Source organism: Malus sylvestris, chromosome 17 (assembly GCF_916048215.2).
Source record: "Malus sylvestris chromosome 17, drMalSylv7.2, whole genome shotgun sequence".
NCBI classification, from domain to species: Eukaryota; Viridiplantae; Streptophyta; class Magnoliopsida; order Rosales; family Rosaceae; genus Malus; species Malus sylvestris.
In genome coordinates this window covers 25,707,804-25,725,245 of record NC_062276.1, presented here as the reverse complement: position 1 = coordinate 25,725,245, position 17,442 = coordinate 25,707,804, and the positions used below count along the sequence as shown (strand labels likewise).

The window sequence follows — 17,442 nt, the reverse complement described above, 5'->3', positions numbered from 1 at the left end:
GATCAAATGATTTGTTTTATATGTGGAGAGGGTATCATAGGAAAAAAAAAGGAACGATAAGACCTTATAAAAGAAAATAAAATATGAGGTGCATTATGCGTGCTGAAATGGACATAAGGTTAAGGAATTGAATTGAATTTTTAATCTTAGTAAAGGTATTAATTTAAAAGTAATCTTTTCCAAGTGGTATGTGGAACAAAAGTGTTAATATGAGTAATACTACACTTTCTATTTTTTGTATTATTTTTGTTCCACCTTACTAATAAAGATAGGGCCCATAAACATATCTGGTCTCATCTCTATTAGAGAGTAGTACAAATATGGTGTGAAAAATATTAGGGGCGTTTAGAATTAGATGCCTCCTTGATCTATTTGTTAGATAAATCATCTATACCTTTTAGATCTTTTTAGAGAGCTGCTAGACCCACCCTTGTATCTTATTTTTCCACCCATATTATAATCCCACCCACCTTAAACAGTTAAAAAATTAAAATGCTATTTCCCCACCCACTATTATTCTCAAAATATCCTTTAATATATGCATACATATGAAATTATAAAATTGTCTCCTAAAAAATATAAACAAATAATATGTAAATGAAAACCACTAAGGTCTGCAAATTCAAATGGAAACGACATAGGTATCCAAATTCAAAAGAATTCGACAACAACAAATTCAAAAAAAAACAATGGACAAATTCAAATGACCCACACACAAATTATTCTTCTACCTTATCAATGGAAACATAATCTTCTACCTCTTCCGTAGAAGCGTCATCTTCCACCTCTTTAATGAAAAAGTAATCTTCTAAGTCCATTGATATTTTTTTACTTTCTTTGAATGAGAGGAGATGAAAATATGAGTTAGGGTTTAAGGTAGACAAATCGTCTCCCACGCCCAACCTTTTTTTTTTAATTAAGCAAAACAAGATAATTAATGTCCTTATTAGTCTTTTTGTCAATGGACAAATTTGTAATTAAAATTTTCATTAAAAAGTGGGTGAGAAGATAAGACATTGGGGTGGGGAATAACATCACTCTTTTTTTTATTAAACATTTTCCTATATTTTAGGTGCCGCATAAGTATCATTTTGTTAATTCAATTTGCCATTATATATAATGTACCTATTAATTAATAATTATCACATTAATATTTCAAATCTCCTAGAATCTAGTAGACGGATGTTTTAAAAAAATCTAAAAATAGATGGATCAAATTTGATCTATTTCTGCTCTAACGTGATATGTAATTTTCCCATCTTCTTCCGCAACCATTCAACAATCTTTTCATGCCATTTCTTTGCTTGGTCAGTCGACACTATGTCCTCCCTTATTAGTCATATGCATTTCCTTTGCATTGTCATTTTATGCACACCTCTTGATTTGAGTATCTGTACCATGGTACATTGGGAAAATAGGTTCCAGTGGTAGATGGTATAGCCCGTTTCAATTTAGCATTGCTAGGTTTGAGTATCTGCACCATGATGCATTTGGAAAATAGATTCTAGTGGTAGGTGGTGTTTATACCATATTTAGGGTCTCGTATTTAGACCTCGTATAAATACTCGGGGGACTTAAATGTAATTATGTAATAAAAGAAGGGGCAAATATGTAATAAGTGAGGAGTTCTTATTTTATAAAAGGACCCCTCACCCTCACAATTGAGGGAGGCCATTTATGGAGCCTTCTCACCCCTCTCACCCCCTCTCAAAGCTCTCACTCTTAGAGCTTTCTCTCCCTCAGATAAATACAATCAGTGTGGACGTAGCCCAAACTTTGGGGTGAACCACGATACATCTTGTGTTATTTACATTTCTTGCAGATTCACAGTCGGATTTACGTTGTTCCAAGACCTCCGATTTTGTGCATCAACATTTGGCGCCGTCTGTGGGAATCGACACGAAAAGTTATGTTGGTTCTCTCTCAATTTTTCACCTCCGCCGTGAATCTGCAAAATCACAAAAACCCAAAAACAGAAAACACCTAAATCTCATTTCAGAGATATCACAGTTTTTCCAATCACTTCCGAGAAAAATCCAAACAAACGGTTACGATCACTGTGCCAGATGTTGAAGGATCGAAAGAGGCACATAGCTCAATTTCCCAATTAGGGTTTCTAGCTCCACCTCATTTTCTCTCGATTTACCAGATGCCATGGGAGGAGGCAACGGTCAGAAGGCCAAGATGGCCCGCGAGAAGAACTTAGAGAAGCAGACAGCTGCCGGCAAGGGAAGTCAGCTTCAAAACAAATAAGAAAGCCATGTTAATCCAGGAGTTAGCAGCTCTGCCAAGTCGCCGTTGAAGCCGTGCTGAAAGGTCACCTGCTGTGCTGCGCCCATGTCTGAACCCCACCTGTCGTCTCCTCATCCGCTGCTCTATTCGCTGTCACTACCCACCCTACCGCTACTTCAGCCCACTCGCGAACCCCCTCATTCCATTCGCGCGCCCAGATCGCTGAGCTCGACCAAGTTTTAATAAATGTAGATGTTCTGTCATCTACATCTGCTGTTCCGTCATCTACAGTTCGGTTTCTTTGTCTTCTTCCATGGATATGCCTAAACCCATGGAAGGTTTGCGCGAGGCGGGCCCACCACGTTCTTAAACAAGACATTTCAGATGGTAGATGACCCAGAAACCGATTCGATCATTTCGTGGAGTGATGCTCGGTAGAGCTTCATTGTTTGGGATTTGTACGAATTCTCCAGGACTCTGCTGCCCAAATACTTCAAGCACAACAATTTCTCAAGCTTCATTCGCCAGCTCAACACTTATGGGTTCAGAAAGGTTGATCAGGACATGTGGGAGTTTGCAAATGAAAGGTTTCAGGAGGGAAGATGCGGGTCCAAGATGGAAGATAGGTTGAGGAAGAAAAGGAACAAGATCTTGCAGACAAAGTCTGGTTCAGGGCTACTCATGAATGTGACATTCAACAAGTAAGTTAAGATGATGTAGGGACATAGAGCAATTTGTTAGTATGATTTTTTGGTCCATTTTCTGGATTGTTCATGCTGTGATACTTGGGTGGCTTGGGACCGGTTCAGAATCCGACAAGTTTTCCCCAGTTCGAATCAAGTTCAATCATCACAGAACATCAGCTATGGGGCCCTAATGGAACACCACACTCTCAGTCCCGAGTCTCAAAGAGGTCCTCAGTATTCAAAAAATAAAAGCAGCCAGAAGATGCCACCAATAATGAACTTTCATCATGAAAAGACTCTTCTGAAAAAGCCACGGAACAGAACAAGCAGAAAGGAGTGGGTCTTGGCTAAATGGAGGCTTTGTTTTTGAAGACCTTAAGAGTCATGATGATGCTAAAGTTGGCGAATCCAATGCCACTTTAGAAAAAGAAGTCACAGACTCAGCCTCAACGGTAGTAACCAGTCAAACCCAACTTAGAGGGGGTAGGCATCAAAAGCAAAAGCAATCAAGTGAGCTGCGGCATTAAAACAAAAAAAAAGAGGCGCAATGGAAACAAAAGCAAAAGCAAAGCAGATAAGAAAAAGAGAAAGCAAAAGCAAGGAATAAACACCCCACCAGAATGATGTGATTTACTTTTCTTATTTCTGAATGATGTAATTTATTTTTATTATCTTTCGAAGACATCTGTATAAACCTCATCAGAGGGTAAAAAAAAAAAAAAGGGCAAAGCCCAAAATAAATGGGCTGGAAGGTTGTGTAGAGGGCGAAGGCCCATAAGCCTAAAATAGCTCCAAACCAGGCGATCAAAAGTACGCCCAGTACTCCACAATTATTCGGCAACTTGTTGCTATTACCACCAACGAGGTGATCAAAAGTATGCCCAGTACTCCAAAATTATTCGGCAACTTGCCTCTATTATCACCAACTAGGTGACCAAAAGTACGCCCAGTACTCCAAAATTATTCGGCAACCTGCCGCTATTACCACCAACCAAGTGATGAAATGTACAACCTGTACTCCAATATCATTTGGCAACTAGCCATTCATGCCACCAACCAGGTGATGAAATGTACAACCCGTACTCTCATTCATGCCACCAACCAGGTGATCAAAAGTACGCCCAATACTTCAAATCATACATGAGCATTACTCATGTCAATCATATATAAACATTCATGAGCATTACTCATGTCAATCATACATAAACATTCATGAGCATCTCTCATCCAATCATACATAAACATTCATGAGCATCACTCATGTCAATATTCATGAGCATCACTCATGTCAACATCCATGAGCATCACTCATGTCAACATCCATGAGCATCACTCATGTCAATCAGCATAAACATTCATGAGCATGTCAATCAGCTTCAAAAGCTTCATTTACAAAAGCTCTAGCTTCAAAAGCTTCATTTACAGAGCTCCAGCTTCGAAAGCTCCATTTACAGTGCTCTAGCTTCAAAGCTTCACTTGTAAAGCTTCACCTACAAAGCTTCAGTGTAGGGTATACAAATACCACCTCCGAACAACCGCTACTTCGGCCCATACATGGATTCAATTTGAAGTCTCCAGCCAACAGACTCTATTGACCGAAGACTTGGGAGACTACAATAAGTACCATATATTGGGCCTCAACTAGGCCTCATGAAAATACTTTGGGAACTTAGCCCATTATCTATGTACTGAGGAGCGAGCCTTTATTCTATAAAAGGGACTCCCTCACTTTCATTAGAGAGCACTCATGAAAAATACTTGGGGGACTTAGCCCATCACTTATGTATTGAGGAGCGAGCCCTTATTTTATAAAAAGGACTCCCTCACCTTCGTTAGAGAGCACCACCGCCAGCTGAGCAACCGCCTCGCCACGAGCATCACTCATAACCCATTATTCATGTACTGAGGAGTGAGCCTTTAGTTTATAAAAGGGACTCCCTCACCTTCGTTAGAGAGTATCGCCACCAGCTGAGTAACTGCTTTACCGAGAGCATCACTCATAACCCATCATTTATGTATTGAGGAGCGAACCTTTATTCTATAAAAGGGACTCCCTTACCATCATTAGAGAGCATCAACTCTAGCCCATCATCCATGTATTGAGGAGTGAGCCCTTATTCTATAAAAGGGACTCCCTCACGTTCATACGCCATAAGCCGAGCCAACTAAGGCAACATAAGCCACGAGCCTCGCAACCTCGCAGCGTGTGCTACTTCTAGTTGAGCATCATTTCAGATTGAGCACCGCCTCATATTGAGCATCAGTTCAAGACAACATCTAGTTACTTCGGCCCACACATAGACTGAATTTCAAGTCGCCAGCCAAAAGACTCTCTTGACTGAAAACTTGGGGGACTACTGTTTATACCATATTTAAGGCCTCGTATTTAGACCTCGTATAAATACTCGGGGGACTTAAATGTAATTATGTAATAAAAAAAGGGGCACATATGTAATAAGTGAGGAATCATTATTCTATAAAAGGACCCCTCACCCTCACAATTGAGGGAGGTCATTTATGGAGCCTTCTCACCCCTCTCACCCCCTCTTAAAGCTCTCACTCTCAGAGCTCTCTCTCCCTCAGATAAATACAATCAGTGTGGACGTAGCCCAAACCTTGGGGTGAACCACGATACATCTTATGTTATTTACATTTCTTGCAGATTCACAATTGGATTTACGTTGTTCCAAAACCTCCGATTTTGTGCATCAACATGTGGCATTAGGTATGTTTCAATTTAGTATTGGTATGTTTCTAACCGATATGTTGGCACGTTTCAAGTTAGCATAGGTATATTTCATATTAGTATTGGTTAGTCTCAATTTGGCATTGTTATGTTTCAAGCCAATATTGATATGTTTCAAGTTTTGACATGGGTACAATTCAAGTGGATAGACGAAGAAACACACATCAACCATATATGCAATCCTCTTCTTAATGGGAACCTCCTCTTTGTTCTTCTTGATCCATTTGGAGAGACTCCTTATTTGGGAAAGAGAATCAAGATGTTTGTACTGTTCAAATACTTAACCAATTATTAGGGATGTGAAACAAAGAATCAAAGGTGTACTTAAAAGTTGTTCAGCCATGAAACGTACCTCAAATTCTGCAACTATCTGCCAGGGATAAACTGCATAAGGTATAAATAATGTGTTGATGCACAAAACTAGAAAGGTCTTGGAACAACGTAAATCCGACCGTGAATCTGCAAGAAATGTAAAGAACACAAGATGTATCGTGGTTCACCCCAATGTTTGGGCTACGTCCACACTGATATTGTATTTCTCTAAGAGGATTGTGAGGGAGATAGCTTCTGTAATGAATATGAGAGGGTGAGAGTCAGGCCTAAGAATTGGCATCCCCTAATGAGGAGAGTGAAGGGTCATTTCATAGAATAAGGGCTCCTTACTTATTACATATTTGCCCCTTCATTTATTACATAATTACATTTGAGTCCCCCAAGTATTTATACGAGATCTAAATACGGAGACCCTAAGTATGGTACAAACAGTAGTCCCCCAAGTCTTCAGTCAAGAGAGTCTTTTGGCTGGAGACTTAAAATTCAGTCCATGTGTGGGCCGAAGTAACTAGATGTCGTCTTGAACTGATACTCGATATGAGGCGGGGCTCAATCTGAAATGATGCTCAACTAGAATTAGCATATGTTGCGAGGCTGCTCGGTTTGTGGCTTATGGGCCGAAGTAACTAGACATACTTTTGATCACCTGGTTGGTGATAATAGCGGCAGGATGTCAAATAATTTTGGAGCCATAGGGCCTAGCTCTTTTGGGCATATGGGCCTTCGCTCTCCACATAACATTCCAAACCATTATTTTGGGCTTGTCGTTTTTTTTTAATTACCCTCTGATGGGGCTATACAGATATCTCCGAAAGATACGAAAAATAAATTACTTCATTCAAAAATAAGGAAAGTAAATCACATCATTCTAGTGGGGCGTTTATTCCTTACTTTTGCAGTGTCGCCATGTGCTATCGCAGAGGAAAACCTCTCTTTTGCTTTCTGCTTTTTCTCGATTTTTTATGCTTTGCTTTCGCTTTTGTTTCTGTTTTTCTGCCTTGTTTCCCACTGCTTTTCTGCTTTTCTTTTTTATTTGCTTTTCTGCTTTGCCTCTCTCTTTTGTTTTTTCTGCGTAGGCGCAGTGGATGGCCCACTTGACAGCGGATTGCATGTTACTTTCCAGCTCTTTCCTCTTTCCATCAGGACCTACAGTAGGTTTGCAGTAGAAACATAGGGAGCCCATTTTTTAGCAGTAGGAGGCATGTCTGCTTGTAGACCAGGTATTATCTCAGTCATTGCTTGAACAATCTTATGGTCTTCACTATAGCTTTCGTAGCACCTACCCCATCTTGGATCTCTATAGACCGTAATACATGGGGCAAAGACATAAGGAATTTCGGTTGCCCTGACTTTAAGGGCAGTTGCTTCCCCAATTCTCTTGACAAGATTAGGATCTCTGGTGATTCCCAGTCCAACATTGTGAGGGAAAATAGTAGCATTGTAGACATTGTTGTGGTCGTGCACCGCATCAATCCCATAGATCATGGGAATCCCGAGACGAGTAGATAGAGATCCCTTTTGGAGGCCATTCACCAGATTGATCCACGTCTCAGCTGAAGCTTTTGGGGATGGTACACTCCCACCACCATTAAGCACACTCCCAATGAAGTACTTGGTCATGACATCAGGGGTCGCCAATGTGCGCTCGATCTGCGTCATTTGGCCAATCTTTTCGGCAAGAGTCATTTGCTTCATGAGGTCTTGGATTCTAGCATTCAATGGCTGCTTTGGGTCATTGTATTTGAAGTAGTCAGCTTCTGTCAGTCTCAGAGCTGATAGTAAGCAGCAACATAAGAGTAGAAACCCCGTTAAGGGTATCGAAAATCTCGCCTTTTTTGAACCTCAACTGGAGCTTCTGGATTGTTTGTAATATTGTAAGAAAATGAGCTCAAGAAACTCTAAAGAGGGGAGAGAGAGAGAGACACACACACACACACACATATAGGAGAAAGAGAGAGAGAGAGAGAGTGAAACATTGGGTTTTATGGGAAAGCTTTGGATTTTTGGGTTTTTTATTTTTTGCAGATTCACGGCAGAGGTGAAAAATTGAGAGAAAGCCGACATAACTTTTCGTGTCGATTCCCACAGACGGCGCCAAATGTTGATGCACAAAACCAGAGGGGTATTGGAACAACGTAAATCTGACCATGAATCTGTAAGAAATGTAAAGAACACAAGATGTATCGTGGTTCACCCCAATGTTTGGGCTACGTCCACACTGATATTGTATTTCTCTGAGAGGATTATGAGGGAGAGAGCCTCTGTAATGAATATGAGAGGCTTTGAGAGGGTGATAGTCAGGCCTAAGAATTGGCCTCCCCTAATGAGGAGAGTGAGGGGTCATTTTACATAATTACATTTGAGTCCCCCGAGTATTTATACAAGATCTAAATACGGAGGCCCTAAGTATGGTACAAACAGTAGTCCCTCAAGTCTTCAGTCATGCGAGTCTTTTGGCTGGAGACTTGAAATTCAGTCCATGTGTGGGCCGAAATAACTAGATGTCGTCTTGAACTGATACTCGATATGAGACGGTGCTCAATCTGAAATGATGCTAAACTAGAATTAGCATATGTTGCGAGGCTGCTCGGTTTGTGGCTTATATTGCCTTGGTTGGCTCGACTTGTGGCGTTGAAGGTGAGGGAGTCCTTTTTATAGAATAAGGGTTCGTTCCTCAATACATGAATGATGGGCTAGAGTTGATGATCTCTAATGATGGTGAGGGAGTCCCTTTCCTTCAGTACATGAAGAATGGGTGCTCTCTAATGAAAGTGAGGGAGTCATTTTTATAGAATAAGGGCTCGCTCCTTAATACATAAATAATGGGCTAAGTCCCCCAAGTATTTTTCATAAGGCCCAGTTGAGGCCCAATACATGGTTGGATTATGTCAAAGGGTTATGCAACTGAAAGATTGGTTGGGTGCTATTTGCATGTGCTTTTAGTTAAGTTTTTTTGTTTTTTGTTTTCTTTCTCTTGTCCTTATCATTAAATAAAATTATATAATGATTTTTAGTTCAAACTCAAAGTTTTGAAACTCTTTTCATTAGTTTCCTTTTTTTTTCTTCTGTTGTAGCTCGCTTTCACTTGTGCATTATGTTGATGCACAAAACCGGAGGGATCTTGGAACAACGTAAATCCGACCGTGAATCTGCAAGAAATGTAAAAGCAAAAGCAAATCAGAAAGAAAAGCAGAAAAGCAGTGGGAAACAAAGCAGAAAAACAAAAACAAAAGCGAAAGCAAACCATAAAAAACCGAGAAAAAGCAGAAAGCAAAAGAGAGGTTTTCCTCTGCGAGAGCACATGGCGACACTGCAAAAGCAAGGAATAAACACCCACACTGTAAAAGCAAGGAATAAACACCCTACCAGAATGATGTGATTTACTTTCCTTATTTTTGAATGATGTAATTTATTTTTCACATCTTTCGGAGATATCTGTATAACCCCATCAGAGGGTAATTAAAAAAAAAAAAAGGGCAAGCCCAAAATAATGGGCTGGAATGTTATGTGGAAGGCAAATGCCCATATGCCCAAAAGAGTCAGGCCCTATGGCTCCAAAATTATTCGGCACCCTACCGCTATTATCACCAACTAGGTGATCAAAAGTACGTCCAATACTCCAAAATTATAAATGAGCATAACTCATGTCAATCATACATAAACATTCATGAGTATCATTCATGTCAATCTTACATAAACATTTATGACCATCATTCATGTCAACATTCATGAGCATCACTCATGTTAACATTCATGAGCATCACTCATGTCAACATCCATGAGCATCACTCATGTCAATCAACATAAACATTCATGAGCATCACTCATGTCAATCAGCTTCAAAAGTTTCATTTACAGAGCTTCAGCTTCAAAAGCTTCATTTACAAAGCTCCAGCTTCAAAAGCTTCATTTACAAAGCTCCAGCTTCAAAAGCTTCACTTGCAAAGCTTCACTTACAAAGCTTCAGTGCAGGGTATACAAATACCGCCTCCGACCAACCACCACTTCGGCCCAAATATGGATTCAATTTGAAGTCTCCAGCCAACATACCCTATTGATTGAAGACTTGGGGGACTACATTATGTACCATATATTGGGCTTCAACCAAGGTATAAAATATCGATGATATCGGAAATATCGGTAGTCTAAAAACAAAGAAATTTCGAATGAAATATCGGGATATTATCAATATCGATAAAAATTGAATAAAAACCACAGAAATTGTAAGAAAAACTTGGAAATTTTTATTGAAACTTTGCAGGATGTTTATTTAGTCAATTATCTATTAGTTTATCACAAAAAATTGGAAGGAAATGCATTGCATAATAGATATAATTAATTTAAGTTGATTATATAGCGAGCTGACAAACATTGTGAGTGTAGAAAATATGTAGTAATTAATGAAAGAAGTTTAAACACACCATAATCATTTATATATAATGAATTAGTACAATATTTTACACTTTATATATTGCATGGTAAGATACATGAGTAACTTAGCAAGGTCTATAATATCGATGATATCGGAAATATCGGTAGTCCATAAAAATATCAGTAGTCCAAAAACATGGAAATTTCGATGGAAATATCAGGATATTATGGATATTTTAGACCATGGCCTCAACTGGGCCTTATGAAAAATACTTGGGGAACTTAACCCATTATTTATGTATTGAGGAGGGAGCCTTTATTCTATAAAAGAGACTCCCTCACTTTCATTAGAGAGCACGTATTCTTCATGTACTGAGGAGGGAGCCCTTATTCTATAAAAGGGACTCCCTCACAATCATTAAAGATCATCAACTCTAGCCCATCATTCATGTATTGAGGAGTAAACCCTTATTCTATAAAAGGGACTCCCTCACCTTCAACACCACAAGCCGAGCCAACCAAGGCAACATAAGCCACAAACTGAGCAGCCTCGCAACATATGCTACTTCTAGTTGAGCATCATTTCAGATTGAGCACTGCCTTATATTGAGTATCAGTTCAAGACGACATCTAGTTACTTCAGCCCACACATGGACTGAATTTCAAGTCTCCAGCCAAAAGACTCTCTTAATTGAAGACTTGGGGGAGTACTGTTTGTACCATACTTAGGGCCTTCGCATTTAGATCTCGTATAAATACTCGGGGGACTCAAATGTAATTATGTAATAAATGAAGGGGCAAATATGTAATAAGTGAGGAGCCCTTATTCTATAAAAGGACCCCTCACTCTCCTCATTAGGGGAGGCCAATTCTTAGGCCTGACTCTCACCCTCTCAAAGTCTCTCATATTCATTACAGAGGCTCTCTCCCTCACAATCCTCTTAGAGAAATACAATATCAGTGTGGACGTAGCCCAAACATTGGGGTGAACCACGACACATCTTGTGTTCTTTACATTTCTTGCAGATTCACGGTCGGATTTACGTTGTTCCAAGACCCCTCCGGTTTTGTGCATCAACATAATGCACAAGTGAAAGCGAGCTACAACAGAAGAAAAAAAAAAAGGAAACTAATGAAAAGAGTTTCAAAACTTTGAGTTTGAACTAAAAATCATTATATAATTTTATTTAATGATTAGGACATGGGAAAGAAAACAAAAAACAAAAAAACCTAACTAAAGGCATATGCAAATAGCACCCAACCAATCTTTCAGTTGCATAACCCTTGGACATAATCCAAGCATATTTTATTCCTCTAAAATTAAAATTTCAAATTGAAGAGGGTTTCATTCGATTCAGAATCACATCTGAGGAGGTATGATTGGGAAGGAGTCGGTCAGGTGTGGGTTAGGATGGTTGGGGGTAGGGGTGGGGCAACATTATTGGATTCATCACCCATTATTCTAGTAATGGTATTGAGCTATTAGTCATACATGACTTTAACGACGTGGACATTGATCTCTACCATATTTTTTTTTTGATCTTTTTATTGCATTTTGGTGAAAGAACTTGAAAATTTGGGATGAGCATTTACCGTTAAGTTTCATAAACAGTGTCGTACCGTTAAGTTTCATAAATAGTGTAGTACCGTTAAGTTTCCTAAATAGTGTAGTAAGTTTCATAAACAGTATAGTACCATGAGGGGCGCAGGTCTGCGCGTTAGGTGTTTTTTTTTGGTCATTTTTATTAAAATTTAAGAGTTTTTTTTATTAAAATTTAAATCTTTTTCATTAAATAAAGTTATAGCATGGTTTTTCTTTTTTATTAAGATAAACTTAATCCAAACCCTTTTCATGAAAATTTCCAAAAAAAAAAAAATGTTCAAAATTTAAAATTTAAGAGATAATATTGATGATTTAATACTTTATATTCATTTAATAGTTAATATCCATTAATAATATCCCTTAAAAAGTGGCATATAATATTGATGATTTAATAGTTAATATCCATTTAATAGTCAACGGATGTTAATAATATACCCTTAAAAGTAGGAAATCAACATATAACATTTTCCATTTAAAAATTAAACTAATGACATGTAAATAAATAAATTTAAAAATATTTAGGTAATTATTAGTCAAAGCGGTCTAATCAAATATTTAATAAAAAAATATATAAAAAGAGTGGGGCATTTTAATTTCCTCAAAATAGTATAAGAGTGGCATTTTTGAAGAATATACATTTAATTTAATAAAAAGAATGAACTGATAAATACATGTGTGGCGGTGACAGTAAGTAAAACGCCGTGACAATAGTTAGCGTTATAATTTACTATAGTCTAAGTTTTCTCCCGTCCCTTTCTCTCAGTATAAATACTCCCCGTCCCCTTAACTTTTCTTAACTTCAAAGTCTCTAATATTCTTCTCTTCCTCTTCACAACGTCCATATTTCCCCACTCACAGATTCGCATCAAGCACCTCAAAACACCCAAAAATTCAGAAGAAAATGAAAGAGCGGGTGCTTGTGGAACCTGCGTTCGTATTTGATCAGGATACCCACCTCACCGTTTCCAAAACCTCCATCTTCTTCCCCGGCGACGGCTTCACCGTCTACGACTGCAAAGGCCAGATGGTCTTCCGAGTCGACTCTTACGCCCCCGACGCCCACGACAGCAGCGAACTCGTCCTCATGGACCCCCAAGGCCGCTGCCTTCTCACTGTACGCCGAAAGGTACGTAAAAACAAAACCACCAATTAAGCGAGTAGACTCACTGAGTTAACTCAGCGAGTTAATAGTTTTCGTTGCTGAATTCCATGCACGTGCGCTGGCAATAATTTTGCTTTCCGATTCGAGAATTGGGTTTAATTCACTTCCGTTTTCGCTTGCTTATTTTGGAAACCCGTCCATGAAAACGATTTAACACTCAGTGAGTCAACTCGAGTTCTAATATTTTGTTGTTGAAAACTTTAACAGAGACCGAGTCTGCATCAACGGTGGGAAGGCTTTGTGGGTGAGAGAACGGACGGCCAAAAGCCCATCTTCAGCGTACGGCGGTCCTCCATAATCGGACGGTCGAACGTGACGGTGGAGGTGTTCGGAGATCCAGGGGAGGAGTACCATATCGAGGGCTCGTTCGCGCAGCGCTGCTGCACGATCTTCAATACAGAGAAGGAACCGGTGGCTGAGATCCGACGCAAAGTGGATGCCTCCACCCACGTGGTGCTCGGGAAGGACGTTTTCTCTCTCTGTCTCAAGCCTGGATTCGATGGGGCGTTTGCCATGGGAGTGGTGCTCGTGCTTGATCAGATCAACGGCGACGATAACGTTTTTGATGATGATGTTGTGGAGGAGGCGGAACCCACCGCCGAAGATTAGAGAGCAAAGAAGTGTTGTTGTGAGGTTAGGTGCTTTGGAGTGGTTTAACTGTCAGCTAAGTATCTGGAGTTTTCGGCGGACAGGGGACCTCCTGTCTTTGGGCGTAGATCTTGATTGTATTTTGTTGAACTTTAATAATTTAAAATGTATTTTGTTATATCACTCAAACGCTCAAGTGGGTTCGGGAAAGTGCACGTGAAGTGTCAAACTGATTTGCAGGGTTGACTATGGTGATGGCAAGATCAACATGTTTATATTATACAAAATGGCAAATTCAACATAACCATCATAAAAATCCTTGTTAATATTTTTTTCTGTCTTTTCCTTCTCTCCCCGTCCCGTAAGTTTGTATTTGGCGTCAAATTATTGTCGTGAAACAAGTTGGTAGTCGACGTCTTTTGCCTTACGCACACAACTAACACAAGATTTTAATTTTAATTGGCACCTTCAACATAGGTTTAGGGCTGCAAGCCATGAAATTTTTCGAGTTTCCAGAGGTTTAGAGTTTAGTCGGTATAACACTATGGTTCTCTTTGAGATATTAGGAGGATGTGCATTCATGACACTATTTTGTCCTTTCAATTATGATTATGTAAATAATTTTTAAAAACTCATGAGGAGTTCGCTGATTTTTATTTTTCTCTTCAGAATTTTTTTTTCTTTCAAGTTTTCGTATTGGTGTGTACGATCTCTTTGAGATCTAAGTATAAGGGGTATAATTGTTTGATTTATTGAGCCTACTATACTTGGTGTTATGTATTCATGGCGGTGATTAGGTCATGCGGGTAGACTATAGCCATCGTACCCCCTATCTGAATACGATTGGATAGATTTCGTTCTCACAACTCTGTGTAACACAAGTTTAGCGTTCATATTGAACCTTGTAATCTTATGATTCACGGTTAGTCGATGTTGAAAGTCTGCTTATTGCAATTACTAATGATGTACTATAATATTTTTAAATCTAGTTTGAAATGACTATTGTGGACTTAAATTCTTTATGAATATATTTCTGTAATGACCTTTCTCCAACTAATTAAATATTGTTCTATTTCAAAAAAAAAAAAAAAAAACGTTAAACATTATATTATGGCATCTTGAGTGGTAATTGCTTGATTTCTCATATGTAAGTCGGCATTCCTTCTTTTATAGATAGTGATGTGTCATCATTTTACCATAGAAAGTCATATTTGAACCCATTCATTTCCATAATCATTGTTTAAAGATAACCGTCAAAAAATTGATTCAATTTGAAAAAAACATTTAATCATCCATATGAATCAAAGAAATTGACAGTTCATTATGAGGAAGTTATTTGTTACCATAACAATCAATTTGTTTAACACATATGAGTAGCTAAACAACCTCTTTAATCGAATGATTTTTTTAAGAAACAATTTTTAGATAATAAAAGAGAATAAACAATTCAGATTATGACGTTTTGTACAATAAAATGACAAAAAATCGTTATGTAAGTGAAGAATGATACATGTAAGGAGCCAAGTATTGTGCATTCCAAATAACAATTTGGTTCTAAGTGATTTCATTTGCACCAAAAATTGGTCTGATGCACCATTTAGTATTACACTCTAGTGGTATTTTTCTTCACTTGTAAGTGAGAGGTCTTAAGTTTGATTCTCACTAAAAGCGAATTTGAACCACATTATGTTGCACATTGTAAGACTTAGATCAATCTCTCTCCTTAGTATAGATAATATCATTTGTTCAAAAAAAAAAATGATTAGATGCCTGATTTACAAAACTTATTTAATAACAATTAATACTTTGACAAAATGACCAAAAGAAAAATTAGAGGAGGAAGACTATAACATATTAAGATTTATCGACAAAAACATATATATTAAGATCGTGGGCCATGGCTGCGGGACAAAAATCATGAAAACTATGACATATTAAGGTCTCCATGGCTGACGGAAGTTTTCTAGTAGAACCTAATTAGTATTAGGAAATTTAAGGAATGAATTGCAAGCATAAAAGGAGTCCCGTATAGAGGTTAAGAATCAAAGCAATCTATTAATTGATGATTTATTTTGGTCATATCCCTTCATGAACAATTAAGTAATATTACTATTTAGGCTCTTACCATTTTTAAAGATGTTAGAAATTTGTATAAGTCTTCTTGAGTGATTCCTAGAAACGACCCTTAACGCATGAAAAAAGGCTCCCAAAAATCTTGTAAAAAACATGCTTTTGCTTTCGAAATTAGGATTTCGTTTTTCTCTCAAACCACTTGGAATTTCTTTACCAAATTTGAAATACAATATCATATAAATATGAAGAATATAACTCAAGCAATAAAACAAAATATGAAAGGAAAAAAAGACAAATTTTCACAAAGTAAGCATCCATGTTTTTCAACCTTTCTCACATGGCATATATATAAATAAATAGGAACCACGACACTATCCCACAAGCACCACCAAATGCTCCACGATGCGAAGAACCTCCTTGTACATCTAGGAACTCGAAGGATTTCGGGTTCGCTACAATATGTGAGTTACCCCACAGAGTTTCGCCTCCTAGTACCTAGGCCTAAAGTGATAACCCTAGAGAACTAACTAGAAAAATGAACCATGAGAGCAGAGAGCTTTTGCATAAAGCTAGATAATCAAACCTGGAGGATCACACTAATAATTGCCTACAGTTCAAATTCATGGCACAGTTTGAAAATATTAAAAGATATACCAAAGGTAAATTTGATATTTTAGATCAAATACTTCAATATACCCTATGTACTATTTCTTGAATATGTATACTTTTAACTGCCACTACTTATGACACAATGGCTTTTCTAACAAATTTTCCCTCTTTGCCTAATTGAGGTTATTTTTGCATCGGTAGAGAACTGACTTGTAACAAGATTATACGACTATTATATGCCTACTTGCGAAATATAGGGCACCAAATGAGTTGACTTACGCAGATATTTTCCAAAAGTCATGCCCTATATATCCTTGAATTGAAACCACAAACTTGAAATTTACACGATGTTGCTGACATTTCAGTTATGATGCTCATAAGATTACTAATTAAGTTACAGTTTACTATATAAGAATATATTTATAAATTATACACGTTATAGTATGCATGAATCCCATACAGTAACATATATTTTCACTAGGCTGAGTAGCTAGGCAGTCGTATATGTGTGAACTCATAGATTTGACAATGCGTACATTTTGGACATGTATCATGCATAGTCGTTATAATTATAAAACTGTAGTATATGAGTTAGAATTAATCAAAAGTCAAGGAAGACCAAGATAATTTGACCACAAAAAGAAAGGAAGGCCAGGATAAGAAACCCACCACCTTCGCCCTTGTTTCCAACCAGCAGCTGCAATCCCTACAAGCCCCGCCGTCGACTTCTCGTTCTCACCCGTCTCTCTCTCCCTCCAGTTCTTTAATTTGAAATAGGGTTCTTCAATTTTATTCCCTCTTGCAACGTCCTTTATTTAATTTTCTGTTTTCTTGTTTATGTCGTGTGGTACTGTGGTGGGCTTAGCATTTTATCGAACACCAACCTTTATATCACTAATTGAGTGAAAAGGAAAATCAAACAGCTCATCAATGGCAATTATGCCCTACTTTGAATGCTTTAGTGAGAGCGAGGAGGCCAGAATTCAGGCTGGTGGACGACTCTGGCGTGGTGGTACGACAAGGTTTTTCTTTTCACAAA

At 38.2% G+C, this 17,442-nt stretch overlaps 2 protein-coding genes across 2 annotated transcripts; one reads left to right on the top strand and one right to left on the bottom strand.

Moving 5' to 3' along the window:
* Window positions 1–7,143: 7,143 nt before the first annotated feature.
* Window positions 7,144–12,813, bottom strand: LOC126611919 (uncharacterized). Its single transcript, XM_050280230.1, has 2 exons — window positions 12,744–12,813; window positions 7,144–7,838 (listed from the first exon to the last, which is right to left on the bottom strand). The coding sequence occupies exons 1-2, from the start codon at window positions 12,811–12,813 to the stop codon at window positions 7,144–7,146; spliced, it is 765 nt and encodes a 254-aa protein (XP_050136187.1).
* On the top strand, window positions 12,756–13,904 carry LOC126611564 (protein LURP-one-related 12). Its single transcript, XM_050279866.1, has 2 exons — window positions 12,756–13,097; window positions 13,341–13,904. Exons 1-2 carry the CDS (start codon window positions 12,873–12,875, stop codon window positions 13,740–13,742), a joined length of 627 nt encoding a protein of 208 aa, XP_050135823.1. The 5' UTR covers window positions 12,756–12,872; the 3' UTR covers window positions 13,743–13,904.
* The last annotated feature ends 3,538 nt before the right edge of the window (window positions 13,905–17,442 follow it).